Source organism: Pezoporus occidentalis, unplaced genomic scaffold (assembly GCF_034315485.1).
Source record: "Pezoporus occidentalis ecotype Australia unplaced genomic scaffold, CSIRO_AGI_Poc_V1 ctg109, whole genome shotgun sequence".
NCBI classification, from domain to species: Eukaryota; Metazoa; Chordata; class Aves; order Psittaciformes; family Psittacidae; genus Pezoporus; species Pezoporus occidentalis.
Window position 1 is genome coordinate 2,590,107 of NW_026912875.1, and position 14,976 is coordinate 2,605,082.

Consider the following 14,976-nt stretch of genomic DNA (forward strand, 5'->3'; position numbering starts at 1 on the left):
TGCAGCTCTAAGTATTAAACCTACTCTGTTAAAACTGAGGGTAACAGGCTCGCTGCAACACTGCTCTTTGAGAGTTCCTGATTTTGCTGGGTTTTATTCAGAGCTCTACAGTTTAAATGCTCTAAACTGTGCACTAAATAGGTTCCTGTTTCCTTTCAACAGCTGCGTATACGTATACATACACAAAATGTATACACGTACTTATGCAAAAGCTGAAGTCTTGGGATCTTTTCCTACTTCAGCAATCACAGAAATTAAACAATGGTATGGACAATTTATTTACTGATGTCTTGAACTGGGGCTCTCTGACCAAATTCATTTTTTAACCACAGAACCATTCCTAGAATAACAGGTCAGGAACAAAAGTACGAAAATACTAACCTACGGCAGGTAGGGAAAAACCCTCTTACTTTCAAAAGAAGCCACTGACAAACACTTTTAATGACATTTTAAAGCAGTAACCCATCTTCCCCAGAAACTAAGAAGCAGGATTCAAAGTCAGCAGCTTCTCCAAAGTGCAAAATAATTTCAAACATTGTAATAGGATTGACTTCTAGTGTAAAACCCCAAATTATGAGGCATAAAGCAAATTAAATTAATTTTAAAGTCTAAAATGCAGTTACTGAAATACAAATAATTTCAAACATTGTAATAGGATTGACTTCTAGTGTAAACCCCCAAATTATGAGGCATAAAGCAAATTAAATTAATTTTAAAGTCTAAAATGCAGTTACTGAAATACAAGAGCTTTCAAATGACCACTAGTATTTAACACTAGTATTTAAACTGGAAAGCATGTTTCAGAACTTTGAACTGACCATGTAAGTGAAGACTTACATGATCTGAATAGATGCTTTCCAATTTAATTGTCTATTATTTACTGTAAGAATTGTCTTCATTCCCCAAAGTCCATCTATAAAGAGGTCGTATCTAAGTTTGCCTCTCACTAAAATGGTTAAAGCTGAATACTCAGATCCTAACTGTTTTCAGAGAGATATTTTTCTGTCTAGTAAGTATTCATAAATAAAAAATATCACCTATTTTGAGTAATACGTTATTAACTATTAAAACTCCAAGCAGTTCATAAATCACAGGAAATCCTGTGAAAGACAGCAAGACCTCTTCATTCCTACAGCATGTTTTGCAGCAAGTAGATTAAGTGTAAAAAGGACAAAAAGCAACCTAACTTCTCATTCACACACAGTTCCACATGTATTTGCTGACCAAAAGACAGTATTTGTTACCAACAGCTTTAATAAACAGTAACGTAAGATGATTCAACATCTTGAAAGTTAACTTCTTTTCAGATTTACTTACTTGGACTTTCTGTTTACAATCAGCCTCACTGGTCTCAGGGCCCAGTTCCACATCACATTACTCCTAATCAAGCCATTTCCAAGCCGCCTCCTTCCTATTAGTACACAATCTCATTTATATGACAAAACCATCAGCGTGACTCTTGTAAGTTACACCATCTAAATTATGAAATCTATACTAGGGCTGGACCTACAGGTACATCAGCAGAACTTTAATGGAATCTGAGAGGAATCAGAAAACTGGGCATTTTAATAAGCAATGACAGCCATATGAGTCAAGATTAGCAATTTTAGATTAAATCAACAATGCTGGGCTCCAAGACTTAATACATCCTTACTCAGTAGCTTTATTTTATCAATTTGATGTGGTGAGGATACCAGAACACATTCAATCCAAATCAAATGCAGACAAAAGTCACCTCGGATACTACAAGTCACTAAAAATGCCTGTATTCAACATTGTTCTGATGCAAACCTTGAAAAAGCTGTAATAAAGAACAGAATTAGCGGACACCAGGATAAGTACCATGCATCCATTTATTAGTGGGGCTTTTGTAAAGAAGTCCTTTAAAGTAAGTAAATAGGAGAAGAGGAGGTGCTCAGTATATGGTTTCCAAAAGGTTCTGAAAAGTTCCTCTTAAAAGTCTTTCAGGACAATCATCTAACTGTTGCAAAAATAAATATGTGACTAGAAGACAGAGTGAATGGCCAATTCTCACAGTAGAAGGAAATTACCAGGAGTTCTGCAGGAATCTGCGTTGGAACTATGATACTCACATTTCACTAATTAGTAACTTGGGTAAGGGGGTAAACTGTAAAATAAAGCTTCTGCATAATATTAACTTCTTCTGGGTAACAAGGGCAAGAGTATTCTGAAAAATTGTAAAGATTAAGCAAGTGGACTACAGAATGGCACACGGAATTCAGGGTATGAAAACGTAAAGAGTAATGGGGACTATCCTAATTTCATGTATATAAGGATGAGCCTGGCGTTGACCATTACCTCTCAGGAATGCAATCTTGGGTGTTGTGAGAAACTGCTTTATAAAAACCTTAGCTGAATGATTATTAGTTATAAAAAGCAAAGCAGATGGTTAGAGCATTCCTGTGAAATATGTTAGCTTGAGGTATGTACAACCTTGAGCATGATGCAAAGTCCTAGTCCCCACCTCTCAAAGAGAGGCAACTAGAAAACAAGCAATTAAGGTGAACAAGGACCACAGACTGTACGAGAAGATTTATGCCCAAAATACAAGCTACAAATCTTTCATCCAGGAGGGAGAAAAGTGCAAGAAGAGGTAACAGAAGGCCGTAAAAAAACTTATGTGACAGACAGGATTGAATGTTTATTGCCTCCTCCAGTAGAGCAAATAAAGGTTGTCACATAAAATCAGAAGCAGATGCAAAACAAAAATTATTATTTGCAGTCTAGGCAGCAGAGCTGGTGAAATCCTGGCCACAGGATGGTATAGATGCCATGCTAAGAGAGTCAGTGAACTGAAAACCACTGGAAACAGAGAAGGTTTCCAATGCAAATGAAGCACCATTTATGCTTGTCTAGTTGTTTGCTCCTTATGGCAGACAATTTTATAATACTACGTAAAGACAATATCTGACCTGACCCAGTATACCAACTCTTTTGTTTCTAAATAAATAAATAGAAATATTTGAAACTTTCTTGGTAAGCCTTTGTAGAAGTCACAATTCTAGCAACTGTCTTAGTTTCAAATGGTTTAACCAGCCAACCAACATAAATGCACCTTCTGAATCCAAAAATGCATTACCTCCAGCAGATACTTATATTTAGAATACTAGAATGCTTGTATGCAATTTTCTGTACAAGGGAAATATAGTGAAAATATGAAAACACCTCTTCAGTCTTCTCAATTGTACACTTAAAACCTGGTGCAGACACAAATCTTTTTGCTCATGAAATAAATGAAGTACCTATTTTGAGCTTGTCCCTATTCTTGATATGGTCCAGCCAGCCAGCATGACCTCCCAGACCATGAAATGGAGGCATGTGTATCAGGTCCTGGCTAACAACTGTGGAAAAGAACTACAAATCCCTTACTGGGAGAAGGCAGCACTGCAGGGTGAAAGGATGAAACAGCAGCCCCACCCTAGACTTGTTGAAATTACTGCAGATCTGCACCCTTCTTAACAGGCATGCATTTGAAAGGAGGGCTGAGTGGAGAGTGAATGAGACCAAAATCCTCACTCTGGAATCACTGTTGATCCCATTCCTCATCGTTTACCTTGCTCCTCTCTCAGAATTCCTACTCCTCCTGCAAGAATGGTTTAGCTGCTCACAAAACTGTAACAGAACCATCACACTTCACCCTTGAATATATGAGGTTAAATAGCACTAACTTGAATTCCCTAATATGTAGCACGTAGTTCAGTGTCATCTACTTGACTAATCAAGATATCTTTGTAGCAAGTAGAAAATTAACAACCAGATATATAATAAAACTTTTAGAATACTGTTTTCATAAGCCTCCATAACAAAGATTGAATATAAAAATAAATAGAAACAGCTTTACGTTCATGTACATGTAATGAGAGATAAAGTTCTTGTAATAGCTTGATCATTATCAGTTCAGGACAGTCCTGAAGCTGCTTAATCTTTAATAAAGGGTTATTAATTTAATTTTACTGCTAGGAGGCTACAATGCTTACAGTAAGATTACAATACTTAAAAAATAGTCCATGAAAAGACATGCCTTTTTTTCCGAATAACACAGCAGTTTAGATTACTCTGTCCAAATGCTTTGTTTTGAGAAGTATTTTTAGAGATAATTGCTAGGCATTACTAATGACATCTCACGATGTTTGCCCTTTCTTCAAATGTTTCAGCAAAAAAACCCTATTGCCTCAAAATAGCAACATAATTAAAAAAAATAATAAAATAATATTAAGTATCACCATTATATTCCATTCTCCTTTTTAACAGTCACCTAATAAAGCTGTATTTTTCTGAACTTGAAATGGTTTAAGTTAACCACAGTACCTTCAATACCTTAAAAAAAAATATAAATTTTTGTCATAACAGTTCTTAAATGCACAACTGAGTTTCACTGACTCTCCCTGCTCTCAATTCCTGACACAATACTCAAAAGGTTATATAAAAAGGAAAGGACAAGTACATACACATACAGGCACAAAATGCTTATATTCACAGATACCAGGTTTTCACACCCATGCTCATTCATTAACCTTAGCAATGAGCATGGCATCCTGTGTTTTTATCCTGTCCTTTACCAGTATCCTGCACTTTTATCCTGTTCTATCAAATACCAAAATGCTATGAAATACTTTGAGGGAAGGTTAATAAGATTTTAATGAGCTATGAGCAAGGACAGGGGTCACAGTTAACCCACTCCAGCCAATCTTATCTCACCAGAGGATTAGAAGCAGCACAGAAGAATCTTACTCCATAGTGGGAACAGTAGCACCAAGATGCCCTTCCTCTCCCCCAGCTGCTCCATGTTACAAATGCTCATTACTCCATTACAGATAAAACAGAAAAAATGCTGCCTGCATACTGTACACCACCTTGAGCCACATCCAAGTTGCAGACTCACTGTTTACCCTTAAAGAGCCAAATAAACTTTATAGCCTCAATTCCCCTTCTTCCATCTTTAAGTAGGGGATTAATACAGATGTCTGCAGACTGCCTCAAGATCTACAGATGAAAAATGCAACAAAAAATTAGAGAAACCTTCATATTTACTACACAGGGATATTCAATATAGTGGGCAGATAAACAGAAGGACCTTCTCATGACTTCTATTCAAGGTTTTGAACATAGGTGCCAAGGACTACTCATCGACAGCAGTATGCAAAAAACCTGTTTCAAATACAGTAAAAAAATAACAAAATAGTATTATCACCATTATAGTCTATTCTCCATTTTAAGAGTCATCTAGGAAACTATATTTCAAGTGAGCTGTACTTTGCCTAGCCCCACTGCAAAAACGGTGGGCTAGTACAGGGGTTCTCAAACTGCCTAAGCTACCTCTAGAGGCATGGCATCTTTAAAGATTAGCAGGGAATAGGCTCCTTTAACCAGATTTTGTTAAGTGTTTCTTAAAGAAAGCTTTAGCTATATCTCAGAGACATTTAAGAGGGAAGGATGCACGGAAAAAAAGGTTAGTGAGTGAAGACAACATATTGCTGGGGTGTGGGGACCAACAAAAAAAGAAAAACACATATTATATGTATTTCTATCACAATGAAAGTAAACTGTACAGCCTTTATCTATTCCACCCCAATGCCTTAATGCCTTTTTTTTTTATTCCTAGAGTAGATTGTTCTGTTCTTAAAATTTAAGAAAGAAGATCTATGTTCCAAGCATAACAGCTCCTACAGCCTCTATTCTCTCAGAAAAGAGACTGAAAGAGAAAACTTTCATTATCCCAGCATTCCCAGCTATTATTCTTTGGAGTTTTTGAACTGTTTTCAACATCTTGTTTTGTTCAAGTCAAAAGACTCAGGACAGAAACTTTTATTCCTTTCATCAGGTTTGTAACACATTATGAATACCCAGTGCCCTAGAAGAGGCTAATTTACTAATGTAGACCTCAAATTCAAAAACCGAATTAAAAAATTGGACAAGCTTTCAGATACATGTACTTAGCTATGAAGTACATCACAATCTGTGACCACCTGTTTCAGCACTGCTTTATAATTCCATGTCTCAACTCAGCAGCACAGATATAAGCCAAAAAGTACACAGAGTTGAGCAAACACATCAGCACTGGGCAACAACTGACACATTATCCAACTAAATTCATTTACTTCTTGCTCTCCATTTTCTTTCCAGATGCTGGTGTTTAACCCACACAAGCCTACTATGAAACTGGTTCAAAGCAAGCCCAACAACATGAAAATACATTAATGGGCACTTATCCATCCCTAGCTGCTGAGAAAAAAAAAAAAAAAGTATTTTCTTCAACTCTTGCAATTAGCTTTCTGAAAACAACTTCAAAATTCCCACTGCAGAAAATACTTTTAAGTTAGGTTCAATCTGTACCAGAGTTAACTCACTAGCAACCATACATTTTTGTTCCACACCAAGAACAGTCCTTGCAATAGCAATCCTAGCAGTAATTTTGCTAAAGTTATACCAATATTTACCCAAAACATAGGTTATCCACAAGAAGTGTGAAATAGGGTCCTGTTTGCCTTTTTTCTTAAAAAAACAAACCAAAAACAAACCACAGATAGACACATATATGTTCTAAAGATACAAGTCAAAAGGATAAACAATGTAGCAGCTTCACCATCACCTCTACTGAATCAGCCTTCTTGCCTTCCCAGCTCATCCTGCACCATCCCACACATCCACAAAGTGAGACTTACCCAGAAATAAAAAACATTAAAATAAAAAAAAATTTTAAAAAAGCCAAAAATTAGGTTTTTGGCTCAACTTAGTTCCTTATGGTCACCCCACACTGCCCAGGTGCTCTATTTGGCACAAGGGAGGGGGAAAAAAGATACAGGACTTAACTCTCTTAGAGCACTGCTACCTTGAAGCAGTGATGAAATTGTAGCCTAAGACATAAAGCTGAACAATTAACCTTTTACAAGAACCTTATTAGTTCCACAATGAACACCAAAGAGATAAAGTCATTGGGACAAATCTGTTCTACAAACTCAATTACCTGCTTGTTTAGTTTATCAAAGCTGAGGTAATGAAGTTATAGGACAGTTCACAGGAAGACTACTACACCACAGCAAAACCCTCCCAAATATAAGTATTGATCCTTACGGCAGGCTGCAACAACACTTGTTATGGACTCTCTCAGAATGCCTGGAGAAAGCAGGTTTAGACACCCAGAAAAGAAAAGCAGCTCAAATTTTATACAGAGCTTGAGAAAAGCATCGAGTTAAGTCATACTGTTCTTCAAGACAACAGTACTGAAAAGGTCTTTTGCAAGTTTATTTTAAACACTACTAAGAGCAAAATCTTAATAGCTTGCCAAAAAACTATCCTGCTAAAACACTGACACTAGGTAACACATTGAAGTTTTTCAAAGTAGTAAAGCAGAATAGATACATTCTTACTTTCCAATCTTCCTGGTGGCACAAACACCGATTTTTAATATTGTTTTTTCCTCCTTCCATTTATTCTATGGGCATTTACTACAAAACTACAGGACAAATCCCAGAATGTTAGGGACCATCAGCAATTCCCAGATTTTTGGTGCTAAACCTCACTTGAAGAAAGTCGTGAATGTTTTACACTCTCATTCCTTCTCTGCTGGTGCTTTACTGTATCAAGTACCAGCAATCCACGGCAATGCAGTTGTAGAAGGAAACAGCGGGCACCAAAGGCTTGACCTCCTGAGTTTTGCGCTTGCTTCAGACTGTTTTGTGAGAGCAGCTGAAAGCTAATGTGGCTGAAGCTCATCTTCCAACCTATTTTTTACCAAAAAAGAGGCATCTTTGAAATGTCTTTCAGGTGCTCTGGTTCACACTGCAAAAGGGTTTTGAAGTGGACAGGACTGTGATTTCCTTCAAAAGTTTGCCCTGATCCAGTCCTCTCCCAGCAGGCTCTGCTGCAACTGGAGCTTAAGCAGCTAGCTAGTCCACCTGGACCTCACCAAGTCCACTCAGGGCAACAAAGGCATCTCGATCTACACTGGGCTCTCTAGCACAGGTTTGGCAAAACACAACTCAAGGACAAAAATGTTAGTTGGTCCTGAAGGGAGGGAGCAAAGGTCTTGACAGAGCCTACTTTGTTTGGCCCAATACTGTGTGCCACTAGTTGGAAAACCGGCTCTAAATTAGAATCAAAATGAGAATATCAACATACAGATATCCCTAGTCATGACAGGAATCAGAAGTTAGCAGTGCTGGAGGATTACCTCCTCTCAAAACACACATAAATCTTCTCTTAGCTTCTGAAACAATGTATGTGTTTTTGATTTAGGGGTTTTATTTTTCTTTTAGCTAGTGAATTATTCTGAAAACAAGAAGTTTTGGCTAAACATTCACTACTCTCCATCATCACAAGGTTTCAATTTATTCCTGAAATCCAGTTCAAATGCTGGAACACGTATGCTTGAACACATACAAAACTGAGAAAACTACTGAGATGATTTTGCTGGAAACGAGTCACACAACAGCCATACACACACTAGAACACCACAGCAAAGCAAGAGACCACTCCAGTAGTCCTGAATGTGACCTGCACAACACCTCAACTCTCCATTTTAAACCAGCCTGCAGAACAGAACTCAAGCAGGAGACTGTAGGCACACTATTACACCCTATGCTAAAAATTAGACTGTACTCACATTATACAATCCATTAAGACAATTAATGAGGCAGAGATCATTCTTTCATTTCCATTCATTGCCATGCCTGGTGATTTTCACTCAGTTGACTCATTTTTGTACCAACAGTGTAATAAAATTTACATTATATTTCAGAAAGTATGGTCTGAGAGAACTTTGTAAGAATCTAGCACTAATTGCAGAAGAATATTCAGCAGGCCCTCCATATACCTGACAATGCTAACTAGAGGAAATTAGTAATGTTTAATGGCAGGCCTACTTGGAAGCTGGCCATATAGCCATATTCCAAAATTAGGCTGTCATTTTCTGCCATTCTGTAACAGTATCTGAAGATCAAATATAAGGCTAGTAAAGTGTTTCCAAGCTTGACAGGTTGTCTATGGCTTTCCCTGCTTCTCTCAGCCCCTTGAAACCAAAGTTAACACCACTGAGCGTCACTTCTAGCCATACCATTCTGCACAGCATCTCAAGTAAGTCACATCAGTTTCTCCAATAAGCAGCTCTAAGTACAGAAGAAGTAAAACACGATTCAAGAAAAAGAGCAATTTTCTCCCCCACTGCCTCTCATCCCCTCACCAGAACAAAAATAAAGCACAAATCTTGAGTTCTGGAGAAAGGTTAGGGAAGTAGAGTTATTTTAATCTTTGGGTTGCTTTTAAAGAGTGTGGGATCAGAGAGAAGAAAAATATGTCCTCAACAACAGTAACACCTCCCTCTTGCAGTAGTCAGGACTTGGAAAGACAAGGCAGAGAATCCTTTCCAACAGAAAGAATTAACTCCTCAGCTGTACAACAGGTAGTATCTGGAGGGCAGAGATCAATCCTCCAAAGAGGTTCTCTAGCCAGCGCCCTGCCAGAAGCCACAGGCATGCCTGGCAGCAACCAGGACTGTAAACAGCTATGAGTTAGCACCAAAATAGCATTTGTTCTGTCAGTTCTTTCTATTTACACCATACTAGAAGGTACAGGAATAAGATTTCATTGTTACTTCTTTTACATATAAAACTAAGTTAAACGGAACCACACAAGCCATTTAAAACGGCATACAGAAAACACTGAATAGCCCCCAGACACAGCAAAAGGGATCACTCTCAGATTGCAAAGCACAAGTGTTTTTAAAAGGTCTGTAGTTTCAGAGATGGGAATCAGCATCAAACATCCCTATTCTACCGAACAGTTAATGTCCTGCCTTTAAACACTATTTCTATGGCCCTTTTCATCTCAAAAAGGCTGTTAAAAATGTGCTCCTGTGGAGCCTATGTACCAAAATGCCTTCTTCTTCCAAAAACAGAAGGATGCAGGAAAAACAAAGAGGGAAATGACTGTGGAAATGAAATTTACAACCATTCAGAGAAACTTTCAAACACTGCTTGGGGCCACAAAACACCATCCCAAAGGTCGGAACCTAAATCTAGCACTTCGGGACATTTTACAGTGACTTGCAGTGGGGAAAATTAAAGCCCCATTTCGACACTCGCTATGACCTTACGGCACATAGAAACAGAGGCTGGTTAACTTTTCCTCTTTGGCTTAAACTCAATAGTTTGTTCTTTTTCCACGATGAAAATTTAGGTCATCCGCCCTAAAATCCCGGGAAGATAAGGGGAAAAAGAACCAACCAAAAAAAAAAAAATCAAAACAAAGCCTTGGACCCCAGCGCAGCGATGACTCTGCAGGAGCAGAGGAGGCGAACGGAGCGCGCATTTCGGAGAGGCGGGCTCCGACCCTGCCGTTCCCCGCCTGCCCCCAGGTACCACTAAACGGCTGGTAGCAGGTACACAGCCAGACCGCCGGCCCCCCGAGCGGCGGCCCCCGGTGCGCGCTCCACCGGGCTCCCCGCAGGGCCGGATCGGCGCCCCCTGCGAGGCGGAGCGGCGCTGCTACGGGCCCGGTCCGGTCCGGCACGGGCCCGCTCTGCCGCGGCGTGGAGGCACGGAGTCGGGTGAGGGGATGCCCGCGGCGGTGGGCGGAGGAGCAGGCTGGGCCCGGCGGAGGGCCGCTCACCGGCGTGCTGGTCCCGCGGCCACAGGTAGTAGGTGGCCGGGATGACGATGAGCCCCACGAAGCTCGTGAGGAAGTAGAAGAACGTGTTGCCGCTGTCGTCGTACTGGAACTGCTGCCCCGCCATGGCCGCTCAGCGCCGTGCCGCTCGCCCCCGATCGCCGCTGCCGTCCACCGCCGACGGCACGGTCCGTCCGTCCCGGGCGCGAGCACAGCCGCTCCGGGATCCCGCGAGAACGGGCGCTCCCCCGCCCCCTCCCGGGCGCCGCTGCCGAGGAAGGAGACGTGTCACTGTGCAGCCACCATAGCCGTGCTGGCGTCACCGGCACCACCCGCTCCCCACACGCGCCCCGCCCGGCCCGCTGATTGGCTCGCCGAAAGCCCCGCCTGTCGCCTTCCGCCGCGCCGCGCGCGGCAGCCGGGGAGGGCTGCGCGGTTTGGTCCCCGTTCCGAGGGGCGTTCTGTCGCCGCCATCGCTGGCCTGCGGGGACGGGGGTGCCTGATCCCCGCCTGGCCCCCGTGACACCGCCGCCTATCCGCAAGATGGCGCCCCTCCCCTGAGGTAGCGGTCCGGCAGCCGCCTGGTGTTCCGTGTCCGCATCCGCGGGCGAAATAGGTGTCCGCTGGGGCCCTGAGAGGCGGTGCGACTGGCGTCTGTGATGTGCGGGAGTGCTGCTGGGGCGGTGCTGCTTTCATCCCGAGTGTGGGTGAAGCTGGGCTGCTCGGCGGCAGTGGCTGTGGTTTGCCCTGAGCATGGGGCAGCGAGGGGACAGGACTGGGGAGAGCTGCAGGAGCAGGGCTAGGGAAGAGAGGGAGACGATGAGAGGAGAAGTCGGGCAGCAACATTAGGAAAGTAAATAAAGGAGCAAAATGCACAATATTCGTAAGATGTGTAAGAACTTGGAAGGGAAGCAGCAATCGGGGTAAATAACCAACAGAACTGCTGTTGAAGATATTTTGTAATAATTGGGTAAATAAAGGACCATTCGTTAGCTGTAGTAATAATTCAGACGCACAAAGTCCTCATGATTTGCAGGGTAGACCCTGATCTGCCATGTGAGGGCAAGCATTTAAAGTGTGTCTGATTTTGAATGTAGTTGCAGCAGTGATCATACTCTACAAGAGGATGTGACCTTAAAGGTGTGAAAACAAAAGGCAGATACTGTGTTGGCATCACACCATTAATGGCAAATTACCACCTTGAAGCAAAAAAAGTTGCTAGTCATACCCATTCAGGAGAAAAGCCCATCTCTACAGCTTCACAGTCCCATGTACAGCCACTCATAAATGTGATGTCATAAATATCTCACAGTTCAAGTACTTCTAAGATCAGACTATGGGAAAATGCGACAGAGGTGGTGACGGCATCACATGCAATGGAATTGTAGGTCATACCTTAGTGAAAATAAGTGCTGTCTCAACTTTAAAGAAGACTGATGCTGGAATTGGAGAGAAAAGTAATAATGCCCCAATCAGGGAGGGACACCGAATGTCCTGGTGCCACAGATGGAAGAAATCTGCAATTTAGGGAAAGGATTTTGTATTAATTAAAATGCTTTTAAAATATTTTTTTCATTATTATTATTTGTAATTGTTCCCAGTTAGGTCCTTATAGGGCTTGCAGACAAAGTTTAAGATATTTTCTTCTATGTCTTTTGCTATATTCACTGCCTTTCAGTATTGTGCACCCTCTGCAGTGATGACAACTCTTGCAGTAGCTGTTTTGGAGGATACCTGAATGCATGAAGCTCACCTCCCTCTGGGTTCCTGGTCATTAATGTTTCACAGTGAGGCAGTGAAAAGCTTCTGTACAGTAAAAAAGAGACAGTGTGGGTAAGTACCCTGTAGAAAATCTTTGAGCGATGTGATCAGCTGATGACAAAGCAGATCAGAAGGAAAGGGGGTATCGCTCATGTTGCAGATTGTAAGACTGCTTCTTAATGTCCTCAATTTGGAGCCCAGCTAGGGATTTTCTATCAGCTGTTGGCAACATCACTCCTTTGCCACGTTGACGTGTGAGGGGGTTAGTCACCTGAATGGACCTAGTGAGGAAATCCCAGGAGGCTGCTCTTATCTTTATCCTGTCTCTACCCCCTGCCAGCCAGCTATTAGCCAGGAGCCACTGGAAAGGAGAACCTGAGAAAAATATTTTCTGCCATCTGGCTCTGATATGTGCAGTAACTGAATAGCAGTGAGCAGAGACCATTCTAGCATACACCCTGATGATTTATTCAGGTGATGTTACTTATGTACATAATTCTGCATAAGCAGTGATGGTGATCCCTTGCTTCCCAGGGGAAAGGGAGAAGCTTTTTCCACTCATGGTCTCTCTGAAAGGTCACCTGGGTAAAAACAACCCCAGCTGCTTGGATTCCAGGGGCAGCTGAGTCTATTGGAGGTGAAGATAATGTTATGGGAACTTCCCAATAGCTGAATATTTCTAAACTAGAGGAATTCAATCTTCCCAAAATGCTCTCAAAGTACTTAGAAAGACCCACTGTGTCAAATCACAGGAGTGCCCTTTCTCACATCACAGCACTGTCACACTACTAGCAGTGGAAGTGGACCCTTCCTCATGGGTAGGGTCTCCATGCACACATGGGTTACGGCAGCTGTGGGGACTTCCCCGAGCATCTCACAGTCTGCTGAAGGGTCCGCCTGGCTTCCCTTCAGCACCCTGCACCAGGTTCACGTTGCTCAGAATTACATGTGTGGTCACTTGCACTGTGGGTTCACAGTCACAGCATCTTTCTTGCATATGCACTGATGATGTTTCTGATCTCGTGGGCGAGTGTCAGCTGCTGACTGCCTCTACCAAGTGTGCACCTTCAGCTTTTATGAAGGGAATGTTACAAAAATGCAGCCCGCTGAGTTCAATACTACCTTAATTCCCACCCACACAAGCTGGAGACCCAAATTACTGGCAGGAGGAGAGCTTCCCTCGATCTCTGGAAGAAAAGCTCTTACAAACCTCGTAAAATATCAAAGATGACAGCCTGGTTTAGTGGGTAAGAATGGTGAAATTTAGAACATTTCAGCTGCAAGAGATAGGTGGTTTCCAAGCAGAATTAAAGCATTTATGATTGTGAAATGGAACTTACAATCCAGCAGATATATCTAAACCAGCAGATGTGAGAACTTGTGGCCCATATACCACAACCTTCCTGATCTTCTGTGAAGCGGATTCCCTTCCCACAGCCAATGAAGTCTGGAGAGCAGGGATTTCCAGAGGCACTGACTGGCCAACAGATAGTATTAGAGAATACCACATACCAGCCACCATAGCAGAGTTTGACTCTTGAGTGTCCACTGAATCAAGGAGCAGAAAAGACATTCTTCTATAAAGTGCTTTTTATTAACAGCACTACAGCTTGAGCTTGGTGTCTCCAAAAAGGGACTCTAAACAAAGAAACCCCTAGACATTTACATCCCTTTACAATCTGAGTTCCCCACCAATTTTAGGGTCTGGGGTTTTCATGATTTTACTGCTTCAGTTTGATCACTGTTTCATTGCTAAGTGGTTGCTGAGTGGTCATCTTATACAATATACAGTGGTTGTATATCTGGTTTTGCACCCTCTTAGGGCAGTTTTGGCTGGTTCCTTAGCTATTTAGCATGTTGTAACAGGGTAGTTATAGTTCCTATACATAACCTATAGGCTTTGTCTAGCTATTATTGTTAAAGCTGTTAGTGATAAGTTCCAACTAACTTTTTCTACAATAGTTCTCCTTTTGTTATCACATGGGCAGAATATTTGTAGCCTCTAAGTTGTGAACAGGTTACAGCAAATGTTCCAACACTGAATGCAAACAAACAGTATTGTAAAGATCATTAGAAAAATAAATAACCGATAATTCATTTTGCCCAACTCCTAGCTCTGGTACCCAGGAGGTGAGCCAAGACCTTACGTCTTGGAATCAGCTGAAGTGTTGCCCAGTTGCACTTTAGGCATTAATTTTACTTGTTCCCACAACTTCTGCACATCAGCGGAAATCCTTCCAGTCTGGTCAACATAGATGCAACAACTGGTGTTAACAATTGTACATACTCCCCCTTGTGAAGATAACAAAGTATCTGTTTTGATATGCCATTCTGTTTCACAGTGTAATTTTGGAGAGTCAGGACCCCTGTTCTTGCAATGCCCTAATTGCATCAGTGATATTATTGCCAAGGATTTGTCATCGCAGTGTTAACCAAGGCCTTTTCTAATTTGCTCACACCCAACCATCTAGTGAAGGAGTTGAATGCAGCCAGCCTTTCTGTTAGTGCATTACTATGTTTGTTGCTACAAACAAATGTCCCTAACCATGATCCTGATTCCATAATCAAATTTGAAACACAAAAATATTAGGA

General features: G+C 41.7%; 1 protein-coding gene across 1 annotated transcript in view; it reads right to left on the bottom strand.

Moving 5' to 3' along the window:
* The window catches only part of SEC63 (SEC63 homolog, protein translocation regulator), a 57,251-nt gene extending 46,333 nt beyond the window's left edge, over window positions 1–10,918 (bottom strand). The window contains exon 1 of the mRNA XM_062624829.1: window positions 10,627–10,918. Within this exon, the coding sequence (XP_062480813.1) occupies window positions 10,627–10,750 (124 nt within the window). The 5' untranslated portion in view covers window positions 10,751–10,918. The remainder of the gene's footprint in view (window positions 1–10,626) is intronic.
* Between the last annotated feature and the right edge of the window lie 4,058 nt (window positions 10,919–14,976).